The sequence below is a fragment of the Tamandua tetradactyla genome, chromosome 15 (assembly GCF_023851605.1).
Source record: "Tamandua tetradactyla isolate mTamTet1 chromosome 15, mTamTet1.pri, whole genome shotgun sequence".
Lineage (NCBI taxonomy): Eukaryota > Metazoa > Chordata > Mammalia > Pilosa > Myrmecophagidae > Tamandua > Tamandua tetradactyla.
The window spans coordinates 17,966,550-17,980,055 of NC_135341.1; the positions used below are offsets into that span (position 1 = coordinate 17,966,550).

At 43.7% G+C, this 13,506-nt stretch overlaps 2 protein-coding genes across 9 annotated transcripts in view; one reads left to right on the forward strand and one right to left on the reverse strand.

The window, feature by feature from the left end:
• The window catches only part of LRIG1 (leucine rich repeats and immunoglobulin like domains 1), a 127,465-nt gene extending 120,090 nt beyond the window's left edge, over nt 1-7,375 (forward strand). For 2 of the 4 annotated variants that reach the window (XM_077128762.1, XM_077128761.1), the window contains 7 exons: nt 203-523; nt 2,032-2,313; nt 2,853-3,272; nt 3,830-3,955; nt 4,593-4,739; nt 5,281-5,565; nt 5,671-7,375. In XM_077128762.1, the coding sequence (XP_076984877.1) occupies nt 203-523; nt 2,032-2,313; nt 2,853-3,272; nt 3,830-3,955; nt 4,593-4,739; nt 5,281-5,565; nt 5,671-5,930 (1,841 nt within the window). In that variant the 3' untranslated portion in view covers nt 5,931-7,375. Of the gene's footprint in view, nt 1-202; nt 524-2,031; nt 2,314-2,852; nt 3,273-3,829; nt 3,956-4,592; nt 4,740-4,872; nt 5,229-5,280; nt 5,566-5,670 lie in introns of those variants that run through there. The other 2 variants (XM_077128764.1, XM_077128763.1) reach the window with 2 other exon arrangements.
• SLC25A26 (solute carrier family 25 member 26) overlaps nt 1-13,506 on the reverse strand; it is a 244,220-nt gene that overhangs the window by 4,698 nt on the left and 226,016 nt on the right. For 3 of the 5 annotated variants that reach the window (XM_077128765.1, XM_077128767.1, XM_077128766.1), the window contains one exon: nt 6,864-8,555. In XM_077128765.1, the coding sequence (XP_076984880.1) occupies nt 8,438-8,555 (118 nt within the window). In that variant the 3' untranslated portion in view covers nt 6,864-8,437. Of the gene's footprint in view, nt 1-6,863; nt 8,556-13,506 lie in introns of those variants that run through there. The other 2 variants (XR_013162647.1, XR_013162646.1) reach the window with 2 other exon arrangements.

Sequence of the window (13,506 nt, forward strand, 5' to 3'; positions counted from 1 at the left end):
AGGGTTTAAAACTGCGTAAGGCCAGATTACCTGATGCAATTCCCTCACAGTGCCTAGTGAAGCTGAGGGTACACAGAGACACTGAAAACCTGGTGTTGGTGTTTTATCTGCTTCTTTTCTGACCAATTTGTTAGTCTGAACAACAGCTGGTTCCTCTGTGTACTAAGATCCTGTAACTTGCAGTTGCTCCTTCTTCCCCCAGATGACTTCCCAAAGCCCCAGATCATCACCCAGCCAGAGACCACCATGGCTGTGGTAGGCAAGGACATCCGGTTCACCTGCTCGGCAGCCAGCAGCAGCAGCTCCCCTATGACATTTGCCTGGAAGAAGGATAATGAGGTCTTGGCCAACGCTGACATGGAGAACTTCGCCCATGTCCGTGCGCAGGACGGGGAGGTGATGGAGTACACCACCATTTTGCATCTCCGTCACGTCACCTTCGGGCATGAGGGTCGCTACCAGTGCGTTATCACCAACCACTTCGGCTCCACGTACTCGCACAAGGCCAGGCTCACTGTGAATGGTATTGACAGTGTTATCTTCTTATTCTGGTGTAAGATTCCTACAATGCCATACTCGGGATTGTTCATTCAGTTATCCAGCTAAGGATGATTAAGATAGGGGAAACTACAAGCTTGACCGGGACAGTATTGTTATATCCTTCTGGTCCCTGTGTTTGTCCCAGATATTTTGCAGATTGAAGAGTGATTCTCAGTGGATTTCTGGGTGTGTCTGACTTTTTCGAGTTATTATGTTAAGTGATATTGTGGGGTGAAGCCTATATTTTTTATCCATTGATTATCTTCCCTAAACCGGGATGTCTGGTTTCCAGATTCCAAGCACATCCTATTCCCAGGGAAGCTGCTGCCTCTCTGGGAAGGTGACAGTCAGTCAGAGGCTAGGGCAGCCATGCCCCCTTCCCTCTCAAGATAGATGCAACTGCCTGGCCTGATAGGAGGAATGGTCCTCGGGGTGTTTGACAAGCATTATTTATTTATTTATTTTTAAATTTAATAACCACCTTCAGAGTTTCAAGGAATGCTCATAGTTGTAGTATGTTTGGGACAGATTTGGAGAACCCAAGGTAGCTAGTGAGATTTTTGGGTGCATGATCCAGGAATTGAACCCAGATCTCCTGCATGGAAGGTGAGCATTCTATCACTGAACCCCTGTGCATCCTAGCTAATGAGATTTTGCTGATTTGTATTACCTTGGTTTTAAATGTTGGCTTATGGGTCAGCAGAAGTGCTGGAACTGCTGTGCTCTTCAGGGGTCTACAGACTACAGGAAAACACATCGTCTACCACACTGGCTGGGTTTTCTTGGCTTATTTTTAGGGAGTACTCATTTCTCGAAAACTCAGCTTGCTTAGTCCACTGAAGTGACCTTGATGAAAATGACAGTAATGCCTGATGGGTGAGTGGATGCTTCCACTCTGTTAGGGAATATTTGGGATAAATAAGCTAGCTAGAAGAATCCTTTCTCCCATGTGTGAGCAGTAATGTGACTCTGATACCTATGCAAGACAGTTTTTGGCAAGAGGGGAGAACCATCCCATTGCTTTCCCCAGGGTAAAGGCAAGTCATCCTTCCCTCTGGAGTTCCATGTGACGGGCAGACATTTTTCTTTTCCATGCTGTCTCCTGGTGATCAAGGCAGGCAAGCCTCAGGCCCTACCATTTATGAGGAAGCCATGCATAGGCCATTCACCTTCTGAGGTATACCAAGGCCAAGGTTTCATAATGAGCCTTCATATTTGGGGTCATAGCCAGCCATGAGTGTACAAGGACAGTGTTGGGAATGCGCCGTCTGTGGTGGGGGGAAAGGTGGGCAGCCCTGGGAAGCCTGTTGCCCCTGACTGAAACCTGGCGGCTGCAGTGGTCCATAGGCCAGACAATGGCATGAAAGGTGGAGAGCTGGTTGTCAGACAGCCAGGCACAATGATGGTGGTAGGGGATTTCATATTAGAGGATTTTCCTGGCTTTTACCATTATTTTTCCCATAACTGACCTTGCATGTATGTGTTTTGTAGTGTTGCCATCATTTACCAAAATGCCCCATGACATTGCCATCCGGACTGGCACCATGGCCCGCCTCGAATGTGCTGCCACCGGCCACCCTAACCCCCAGATTGCCTGGCAGAAGGACGGAGGCACAGATTTCCCTGCTGCTCGGGAGCGACGCATGCACGTCATGCCAGATGATGATGTGTTTTTCATCACCGATGTGAAAATAGATGACATGGGGGTTTACAGCTGTACCGCCCAGAACTCTGCAGGCTCCGTTTCAGCGAATGCCACCTTGACTGTCTTAGGTTAGACTGTGTGTGAGTGTGTGTGTAAGAGAAAGGGGCATTTTAAGAATCTCCAATATCATAGGTATGTGGAGGCAGGTTCTCAAACTGCTCTGTGGAGCCTGGGGTGGGTAGGTGTGGTGGGCTGTTTTACTTTACAATTTTGGGCTTTAAGATTTTCTTCAACAGATGGCTCAGTCTCTTTAAGAAAATGAATCGATAGCCAGGAATGAAAGTCTTCACAGGGCTTAGGTGTAAAAACAATCTGTCATTTGGACTGGGCAGGATGTGGTATGATCTGGGTGAAGAAAAGGGACACAGGACAGTTTGGGACTAGTAGGATCTTCCAGGTAGAGATTTGTTCTCCTTCTTGGAACTACCCCTCATTTAGTGATCTAGTCATTGTGTTAGAAGGTCTTCTGAAGATCTTGCAACTGAGATAAAAGATCTTATGTGGTATGTGATTGCTATGTCAAGTTGTCCTTTTTCCAGAAGCCAAGGTAAATCTACAGTAGTAGGCTCATGCAATAACCATAAGATCTCCACCGATTTTTTTGCAGAAACTCCATCCTTGGTGGTGCCCTTGGAAGACTGTGCGGTTTCTGTAGGTGAAACAGTGGCATTCCAATGCAAAGCTACTGGGAGCCCTCCACCCCGCATCACCTGGCTCAAGGGGGACCACCCTCTCAGCCTCACTGACCGGCACCACTTCACCCCTGGCAACCAGCTGCTTGTTGTTCAGAATGTGGTAGCAGAGGATGCAGGCAGGTACACTTGCGAGATGTCCAATGCTCTGGGCACGGAGCGTGCTCACAGCCAGCTGAGTGTCTTGCCCAGTTCAGATTGCAGGAAGGACGGGACCACTGTGGGCATCTTCACCATCGCTGTGGTATGCAGCATCGTCCTGACATCCCTAGTTTGGGTGTGCATCATCTACCAAACCAGGAAGAAGAGTGAGGAATACAGTGTCACTAACACAGGTTAGCCTCCACTGGCTAAGGTTATTTTCAGGAGAGGAGGAAAAGTAGTGATGTGAGGTCAGGTCTGGAGGCTTTTCAAAAATCTTAGTATATTCAGAACTCTTTAGAACTTCAGGGATATGGAGTGAGGCTTTTAATTCTGTTGACACCATTTTATACTTTCATGGGAAGACTCTCAAATATTAAGTGCCTTGTGAGACACGAGTACATGATGAACTCTACTGTACTTTTCTATCTCTTTGCTAATTCTAAGGCATGTCTGGTACATGCCTGTTGTTATACTGTGCTGCTGGTCTAGAGACCCGAAATGACTTCACAATGCCACATGTCTGTGAGGTCCAGCTCCTTTTCTCTATTTTACGTGGACTTTGAAATCTGATTGCTGTGTTTTTTTTTATCTGGGGGTGTAAAGTTAGGATAAATTGGCTCTGTGGTGTCTGCACCCCTCTGTACAGTCTTGACAGCTGTGTTGGGTAGGCCTGACAGTGGATATGTGTCTGTACTTCTTGTCACCATGAAGGATTAGGGACCTTAATGTCTGTTGTATCTTCTTGCAGATGAAACCATCGTGCCGCCTGATGTTCCCAGCTATCTCTCTTCTCAGGGGACTCTTTCTGACCGACAGGAAACTGTGGTCAGGAGTGAGGGTGGCCATCAAGCCAACGGGCACATCGAGAGTAATGGTAAGGCCTTGGTGCCAACAAAGCAGAGGTCTGACATGAGTGGGTCCCCTCACGCTGGAGGTGGCCTCCAGCCCCTTCCAAGGGCAGCTACCTGGCATTAGATCAGGTTCTTTTGGTGAACTAGAAGGCTGCAAGAGAGAGGTTTCTCTTGTTGCTGTTTTGTTTCGAACCTAACCTGTGCAAATTCTGCAAGGCTTCAAAATTCTCTTCCCCAGCAAGTCACTCACTATATTGGGGCTCAGTTTCTGCTGGTCATAGTAGGGTGGGATTGCCTGGAATAAGAACTGCAAAGGACATTTCAGTGCCCAGTCTTTCTCATGTTAGAAAACCCTCACAAGACCGAGTTAGTCCAGGCTGTGGGAAACCTGAGCATTGCCTGGGCTAGCAAAGGTTCATCCCCTGAGAACTATTGCTTTGCTAGCCTACTGCTTGCTAGGCTCTGAATGCGGAAAGGCCCACCTGCTGAGGTTGAATTTTTCTTGCTGAACCTCCTGTTTGCCCAATAATTTCACCATGTTCAAGAACATTTTTTAGAAATGACTTTGCTTTAGTTTAGTAGTCCTGCCTGTTCTTTTCATGAGGCTTAGTATGAAATGCTTAGGCCCCAAATATCTCATCATGGAGGAATCTCTTGCAGGTGTTTGTCCGAGAGATGCAAGCCTCTTTCCAGAGGCTGACACTCATGGCGTTCCATGCAGGCAGCCAAAACTCTGTGCTGGGTACAATAAAGAGCTGTGGAAAGTGACAGAGCAAGCTGATGGGACACCTTGTCCACATAAGCTGGGTATGAGATATTTTCATCAGGACAAGTATTTTCTTCTGGAAATCAAAATTGGGTTGCCCTTTAACTAAATGAAAGGAGGAAACATGTTACTTTAGGTTTAAGACTACCTCAGAATTTTGTGTTCAATACACAGACCCGAAGCCCTGGCCTGGCGGTATTCCAGAATAAGATGTCTCTTAATCTGTGTGGTGAGCCTGAATCTGAATACTCTAGATATTATAAGCAACTGAAATAAAGGGTAAAGCCCAAACAAAATGTAGAGTCTTGGTACCTTCACCAGGACTGTTTTGAGACTAAATTTCTAATTAATCAGAAGACTCTGACACTGCATGTTAACTTGTGGGATTTATCAGCCTATTTTCTGAGTAAGCATTTTAAATACAGAAGTTCCTGTTGTTAGTGTTCCTTTTTCTTGGAATAGAGGGTAGTGGAGGGGTGTTACTTTATGTAGTTATACGGTAAATGAGGCCCTACAGTAGTGGCGTGAGGATGGAGACGTCAGCAGTGATGGTTCTGATCCATCTTTGACTCTGTCTTCCAGAGCACAGTGGCCCAGTTGTATGTAGTGATTGCATCACAGAAGTGGACAGTCACTCCAAAGAACAAGTCTTCTGTCCTCAGCCTGGGTCCAGAGCCAGTACAGAACCAAGTACACTAAGCAGCCAGGAGCCCAGTCGGAGTGACCTAGAACCTTCTGCACATCATCTGAACAGTGGAACTGTTGATGGGTCCCACACTGACTTCAGGGATTCCCTCTACCCCAGTAACCATGACAGATTGCTGATGTCCTCAAAGAAAAAATCAATGGCACCTCTAGATGGAAAAGGTAACATTTTCCTGCCTGCTGAGGTGTCACTAGCAGGTGGGTTGGGGTTCACTTCCTCAGTCAGGGCTTGTAGAAGGCTCTGACAGGCCCTCTCTCTTCTTGTAGGAGCTGCTGCTTGGACTATAGCAAGATTCTGTGAGCCAGACTCCATAGACCTCCAGCCTTCATCTAGTCTAACTTCACGCAGTCCTGAGCTCACAGAAGACTCCTCGGGCTTTCCTGATGGCCCCAGTGAAGCTCAGCACTTGCTTCTTTCCAACGGGCACCTCCGTAAGGCATGTGACTCCAGTCCCAAGTCCACACCACTGACAGGACAACTCCCTGGGAAACGGAGTGTGCCATTGCTGTTTGCACCGAAAACCTAGGCTTTGTCTACCTCAGCTCTTGTCAGATCAGTCGCATGCAGGAATGAGAGGTAGGAGGCTGTGAGGTAGCTTGGGTACAAGCGTCACTGATATGTACATAGTTTTAACTTCCATGTGGAGTACCAGTCAGTAGTTCACAGGACTTGCATCTGAAGCACAGAAAAAGCAAGAGGCTATTGTGTGTACAAAAGGCAGAAAAAGTATTTGATACCACTGTATATAAGAGTTTTCAGAGATTTCATATATATTATATATCTTTTACAGAGGCTATTTTAATCTTTAGTGCATGGTTAACAGAAAAAGTCAGACAATTTTGGCAATATTATTTTTCATATCAGGTTGCTGTTTGATTTGAGGGTAGGGGGAATATATCCAGTGCCTTAAGGCACGAATGGAATTTATAGAAGCTAAAACCACATTTGTTCCCAGTGCTTTTGGTGAGGGGGGAAGGTTGGAACGTCCTTGAATTTGGATTGCACAATTTGTCTAGGATCAGACCCCCACGATGCTTTACTTTCAGAGATTCCATCCGAGTTGGAAGTACTTCATGTCAGTATTGCTCATGTGTGGAGGCTCTTGCAACAAAACTCCCTGTGGCACCCGTAGAGGGCTGTGTCGTTTACCCTGGCAGCGAATGACTTTTTAAACTCGCGTTCTTTAATAAGTAGAATGAGGGTTGTCAACCCACCAGAAGCAGTTAGTCAAAACAATTTAGCACTGCCTTTCTTCCTTCTTTGAAGCTCACAAAAAACCATACGTGTCTTGTCAGTATCATTCGATTGTCGTTTTAGGCTTTTTAATATGGTAAAGGCTGCTGGTGTTGGTACCTGTGGATTTTTCAATAGTGATGTTTTAGTTCTCTCGATATACTTAATATTACCTTGGCCTTGGGGATAATAAGGAGTTCTTTTTCAGGGCTAGCTTATTTTCTACTGAGAATTCAGAGTAGGCCTGTCCCTGGCATTTCCTTGCACAAACAGAATTGGGCTGGGACTAAACAGAATCGGACCTGAGTTCTGGGTATATTTGCACTTTGGAGACCTGTAGCTAACCATCTAGTGAGCCAGTGAGAAATTCAGTAAACATTAAGTTGAAACAAACAAGGTCCTTAAAATCTCAGACAGCAAGCTCCTTCGGCCAAAAAAAGCTGAAGGGGGGGGGTATTGACAAAATGGCTATCTATGTAAAATCTCACTGTCTCATGCCATCACTGTTCCAAAAGGTATTTTCCACAACAGTTAACTGATTAATGTTACTTCCACAAAATATGTGAATTTGCTGCTTCTGAGAGGCAATGTGAAAGAGGAAGTATTACTTTTATGTACAAAGTTATTTATTTATAGAAATTTTGGTACAATGTACATTGAAAAAAACATGTAAAATATTGAAGTGTTTAACAAATGGCATTGATGTGTCTTTAATAAAGGTTCATTTATAAATGTTAACTATGTGGTTGGGGGCCTCCTTCTACAGACATTACCAATTCCAGACTAGCCCATACCAATCCAGTCATTCATCCCGGGGGGGAAAAACAGTTGGACAAAGTAGACTCCTAATACTGGGTGCTGCAGAGAAGAGTTAACACTCCCCCACCAGATGCCTCAGATTTCTCTCGGAATGTTTCTAAACAATTAGTCAAGCTCTAAAATCCCAAAATATGGTGATTTTTTTCATTGCATTCTTCTTTCCATTGTTAAGCTCAGACTGTTAGGCAACAAACCTTCCTGATTAAGAATAAAGCAGCATACTCTGTTTTCCATAGCTGGCCAAGGCCCTTGCTTTCTGTCTGAAATGGATAGAGTAGGGCTCGCCTTCCCCTGCCCCCCAACCCAGCTGGGCTCACCCAGACTCTTGAGCTGCAGTGTCTTTATTTTACATACCCCATGGGCCACTGGACACTTCTCTGTAAAATAATACAGTCATGTATTTAAGGTGAAATCAGAGGGTAATTAAAAACAGCATCCTGGTTACCTAGAAAGAATGCTTGCTATGCACCTGCAGTTCATTCTTTTTTTTTTTTTTTTTTTCATTATTTTTAAACAGAGCCACAAGCTTACACAAGAGGACTTGACCTAGGGGGAAAACACCTACCCACATGGCCCCCTCCCCACATGTCTTCCTTTTCTTAATCTAGCCATTCTTCCACTGAATTCACTATCAGGTGGCAGGAAATGAAAGATCAGATACAGGCCCAGTGAAAGCTCCTAAGGGCCTGGTCCCGGCATGACCAAACCTACTTACTAAGGGGTTCTCAAGAACATTATAACACTATGGACAGAACTACTTTTCTGGCATGCAGAAAACTACTGGCTGGCATGCAGGCTGATCAGACTTCACTACCATCAGCCTCATACCACGGTGCAACATTCTCACTGTTATACTCTTAGCAGAACTGGGCTTTAGCACTGTGTTTTATTGTTCAGTTGGCCAAACAGCTGCTCACCAGAAGGGAGACAGTTCTCACAGCAGTCCCCTTTCTTGAAAGGAGATGATGGGCTGGCTCTGATTCATGGATTCTCTGTGCTGAATTCTAACAGCAAGCTGCGAGTTTGGTCATAAGCACCAAGAAAGATGAAACCTCCCAGACTGATTGCTGCCATTCGAGGGAAGATACCTGAAAATAATCTAGAAAGAAAAAAGATTTACAAATTTTGTGCATGTGTAAAACAAAGGTAACGAATTCTGACACTACAGCTTGCTCATTAGGCCTCACTCAGCACTTAAAATGTGTCCCTTTTTCTATTCTTCCCTTCAGAATGGCCCAGAATCACATTTAAGTAGGTTTTGCTGAAGTTTGAGCCCCGCTGTTTGCTGGCTAAAGCAGCAACATACTCAACAGCTCACTTGTCTTGGTGAGCACTCACAATTAAGTCAAGTAATGACTCTACCCCAACAGTTCTTTTTTCTTAACCAAGCAACCCTGTCGGACATTATCCCTATTATAGGCATGAAGCAGGAGACTTTTTAAAAAGGAGTTAAAGGGCTGAGTCTTAAGTAAAGCTGGAGGGTGTACCCCACCCTAGAAATCTAAGGTAGTTTCTGGTGGTTACTCCAGGGAGGATGGGATTTTCCAGAGTACTTTGCTGCTCTCCTCCTGGCGACTTGGCCGTGGACAAACGCAATGCCTCAACAGGGAATCCTTCGTACTGCCCCCATTCCACCAATCATGGACAAGGCGGGCAAACAGGCTGCTGCAGGGTAGGGAGCACCTACGTACAGTTTAGGTGTGTTTAATCCACAACCAATACAGAAGGCCCCGAAGCATGGAACCTTTGTAATCAAAGAAATGCAAAATACCTAAACAATGAGATTTGTCACCTTTCCTTGTTCAAGATGAAACTGATGGTAGAAAGAATGAGGCAGCCAAAATTACCAGTGTTACTAGAAATGTAAATTGGGAATTCACTCTTTATAAAAAAAATCCTCCCACTGCTAGGCACAGGAACTTCCCCATTGCACTGTTGATGACAAAAAATGGAGTATGTTCACAAAGAACTATGCATAGAAGACTATGCAGCTCATAAGAATGAAAGACTCCCATCCCTATGGGCTCTTTCAACATAAGAAATACACAAAAGTCAACTTCTAAAGCTACATGTGATACAGTTGCCCATTTGAGAAACTCCAGAGGAATGTATCCTACACTGTAAGTTATTGCTGCTTTTTGGGGGGTGGGGGGTAGGATTGCAGGAGACATTCCTTGCCTATATTTTTGTAATGTTTAAACATTTTTGCCAAGAGTATTATTTTTAACCTTTTTTTTGGGCAGGGGGTACATGGTCCAGGAATTGAACCCGGGTACCCCGTAGGGAAAGCAAGCATTCTAACCACTGAACTACCCGGGCATCCCAAGAGTATTATTTCTGTAATCAGAAAAGTAAAGCTAGCACTTCGGTAGTGAGAAGACTTTGCAGTAAGTCTAGAGAAAAAAAATGGCTAAGTTATGCCTACAATACTTGCATGCCCTCTCCCCCTTCATTATTTATTTTTAATCCATGTTTTACTCATCTGTCCAGACTATAGATAAAAGGAGCATCAGAACAAGATTTTCATAATCACAGTCACATTGCAAAAGCTATTATCATTATACAATCATCTTTTAAAGAAACATGGGTACTGGAACACAGCTCTATACTTTCAGGCACTTACTTCCCTCCTTGCATGTCCTTTAAGATATGGGGGAGGGCAGTACAACGATGGCTCCGTGGCAGAATTCTCACCTGCCATGCCAGAGACCCGGTTTTGGTTCCCAGAGCCTGCCCATGTAAAAAAAAAATTAAATAAAAAATATACATATGGGCAAAAACCACCATAATAAGCTAAATGGTGGCTCAACAGAAACTGGACAGGAAGGAAACTACTGCTGGGCAATTCATGGCCATCCTGGATAGAGCTCAACTTGTCTCTCCTTTAGGTTAGCATTCGGCATTTCTGAGAAAACAGGGTACTTCACAGTAGTGTTGGGTGTGTGTCTTTTTAGTCAACTACAAATATAAACCACTAAGCAAAACACTGGATATAAATTTAAGAGCCTCTTTTTCTTGTCTAGAAACAACCAGGATAATTCAACAGAAAGCCAAAATACCCTTGTAAGAAAAAAAAGCTGTCAACTTAGCATCATGCAATTGTCTCTGTAAGAGGTGGTTGGTGAGGGCGGAAGCTCAAAAATGGCTTTGAGGCCGCTGTGTCCAGGCCTGAAAAACTGATGTCACCCCTATCCTACAGAGAAGAAGGCTCAGTAGAGCTGAGGCAATTCCACAATTGCCATGGAATCCTCCGTCTCCATATCTTATTTCTAAAAGCCAATGTCTTGTTCAGCTTTCATTCTTAATGAACTCAGCTGCTGCTCCTGGCAAGAGGCAGATGGAAATAGTTTATGGTTTCACTAGATGACAACTGAATCTATTGCCATAATCACAGCCTTAAAGTAAAATAATTTGTACAGTGAGTGCCCCGACCACATTCAGAGACAGAGACTTTTGAGAAGGGCTGTGTTCTAGTGACCACAGATCAAGTGAGATGACAAATGTAAAGCATTTAGCACAGTGCCAGGGACAAGGTGCTCTTGGCCATAGAAGTTATTATATAAGGGCATAGTCAAGAAAAACAAAAAATCAGTTGATTAACAGAAGAAAAGAAGAAAGGAGCATCCAGGATCAGTAGGCTTCCCACCTGCTTTCCACCTCAAGGGCTGAATGCGTATGTGGTATTGTTATTTAGGAGAAACCATTTTGCCCTAGAGCATGTACTCCAAATATATGTCAGGACATCGTCTTCTGCATGCATCAGCACAGCAGGCACACATGTGGGCACCACTGTAATTTACCCTGAAAGGTCAGCACCACTCTATTGCAAGGTGGGTTCAGGGATGGAGAAAGAGACAGAAGTGGCTTTGTGCGTAGAAGTGAAGCAAAGAAAGCAGGCCTGAGACACCTTCAAAATCGAAAAGGCCTAAGACCATTGCTCAGAACAGTGCCAGGCTTGCAGCGCTTATTTGTTGTCATTTATCATATTAATGAGGTTAATTAAAAACAGTCATTTCCACAGTGAAGGTTGGATTTTGATTAAGTAACGATCATTGCTGCCTGGAATATTCTGTAAGAATTACATCATGGGTGAAGCATGCAACTAGGTGAATGAACCTTAAGGACTGTATGTTGAATGAAATCAGAAACAAAAGACAAATATTATCATGCCTCACTCGCGGACCAACTAAAATATAAAAACTCAGTGAACTGAAGTTGAGAACATGGGTTATCAGGTTGGGGCCTATTGTAGAGGGTCCTGGATTGCAATCTCTTTATAGCAGTCACATAAATTCAGGAGTTGTAACTGTATTTTTCTAAATTTGAGACTCAGAGTTAGAACTCTGAAGTGATGAAAGTTTGCAGTACCCCATAAAGAAACTGTCTAAAAGTTGATAAAGGGATCAGAACTCGAATAGAAATATGAAGGAAGCTGATCTAGATAGGACTGTGGTAGATCAGAATACAAGGTAAAGGTGATAGGGTCCATATTTTAAAACTTCAACTTCTGTGTGAGACCAAGGGAAGAGATGTTTATTTGGTGCAAAATTAATATTTTGGGTAGTGCATGATCTAATTTAACTTACATGTTAGTTGAACACCATAAGTACATGGAATATTGAATAGGGCATGAGATTTTGTTGGTTTGTCTAGGTTAGTGTGATGCCCCGATATATCCCAGAGTAATTTGGGCAGTGAATAAAGTATTTGCAGGGTGCCCTTGGGGGAATGGGGAGAAAGAAGGAAATATTCAACCTCTCAATTTGGAGAATATCTGATACTCTCTCAAGCAGTGTGGATAACCAAATCAATAGGCTGAGCCCTTGATCTTGGGGTTAACCCCTATGAAACTTATTCCTGCAAGGAATAGGCTTAATTTTAAGTAGGCTTAGCCTAAGAGTCACCCCAGAGAATGTCTTTTATTGTTCAGATGTGGCCTCTCTCTCTAAGCCAACTTGGCAGGTGAACTCACTTCCCCCACCCTGCGAGGGAAATGACTCCCAAGGGTATAAATCTCCCTGGCAACATGAGACAGAACTCTCAGGATGAGCAGGGATCCAGCATCATGGGATCGAGAAAGCCTTCTTGACCAAAAGAGGAAAAAGAGAAAGGAGACAAAATACAATTTCAGTGGCTGAGAGATTTCAAACATAGTCAAGCGATTACCCTGGAGGTTATTCTTATGCATTATATAGATGTCCCTTTTTAGTTTATGGTGTATTAGAGTGGATGGAGGAAGTACCTGAAACTGTTGAGCTGTGTTCCAGTAGCCTTGATTCTTGAAAGTGATTGTATTAAGATGTAACTTTTCACTGTGACTGTGTGGCTATGAAAACCTTGTGTCTGATGCTCCTATCCAAGGTATGGACAGATGAGTAAAAAAATATGGAGAAAAAAAATAATTGGGGGGGTGTAAATTGGGTAGATGGAAATACTAGTGATTAATGAGAGGGAGGGGCATGAGGTACAGGATGTATGAGTTTTTTTTTACTTTTTTATTTTTCTGGAGTGATGCATGCATTCTAAAAAATGATCGTGGTGATGAATACACAACTGTGTGATGATATTGTGAACCACTGATTGTACACCATGTATGGACTGTATGTGTGCAAAGATGTGTCAATAAAATAATTAAAAAAAAATTACATGATGACTGCTATCTAGAGCCCAAGACTTAAAAGACTTTCAGAAGATAAGCAAATATTCAAATTATTTTTTCAGGACTGATGATGGGGACAGAACCTTGACACATTTGTGAGGCCCATTCTCTGCCTATGTATACAATGTCAAGTAACATACACAACTGGTACAGGCTAGATTTATGTTCAGTCATCTACTCAAGGAAATTCCTTTTCTGCAAGCTTTCAGTGGCCATGGTTTTACAGATCACACCATTCCCTCATATCACCATTTTCTCAAGAAAGACAATTGAGCTACAGTTCTCCATTTACTCCACAGAACTAAGGTCACTAGCAGAGAGGTGTTGGGCAATATTTGCCATGGTATCTAAATAAGAAAGATGGTGAAATGTGGCAGTTCAACTTGTTATG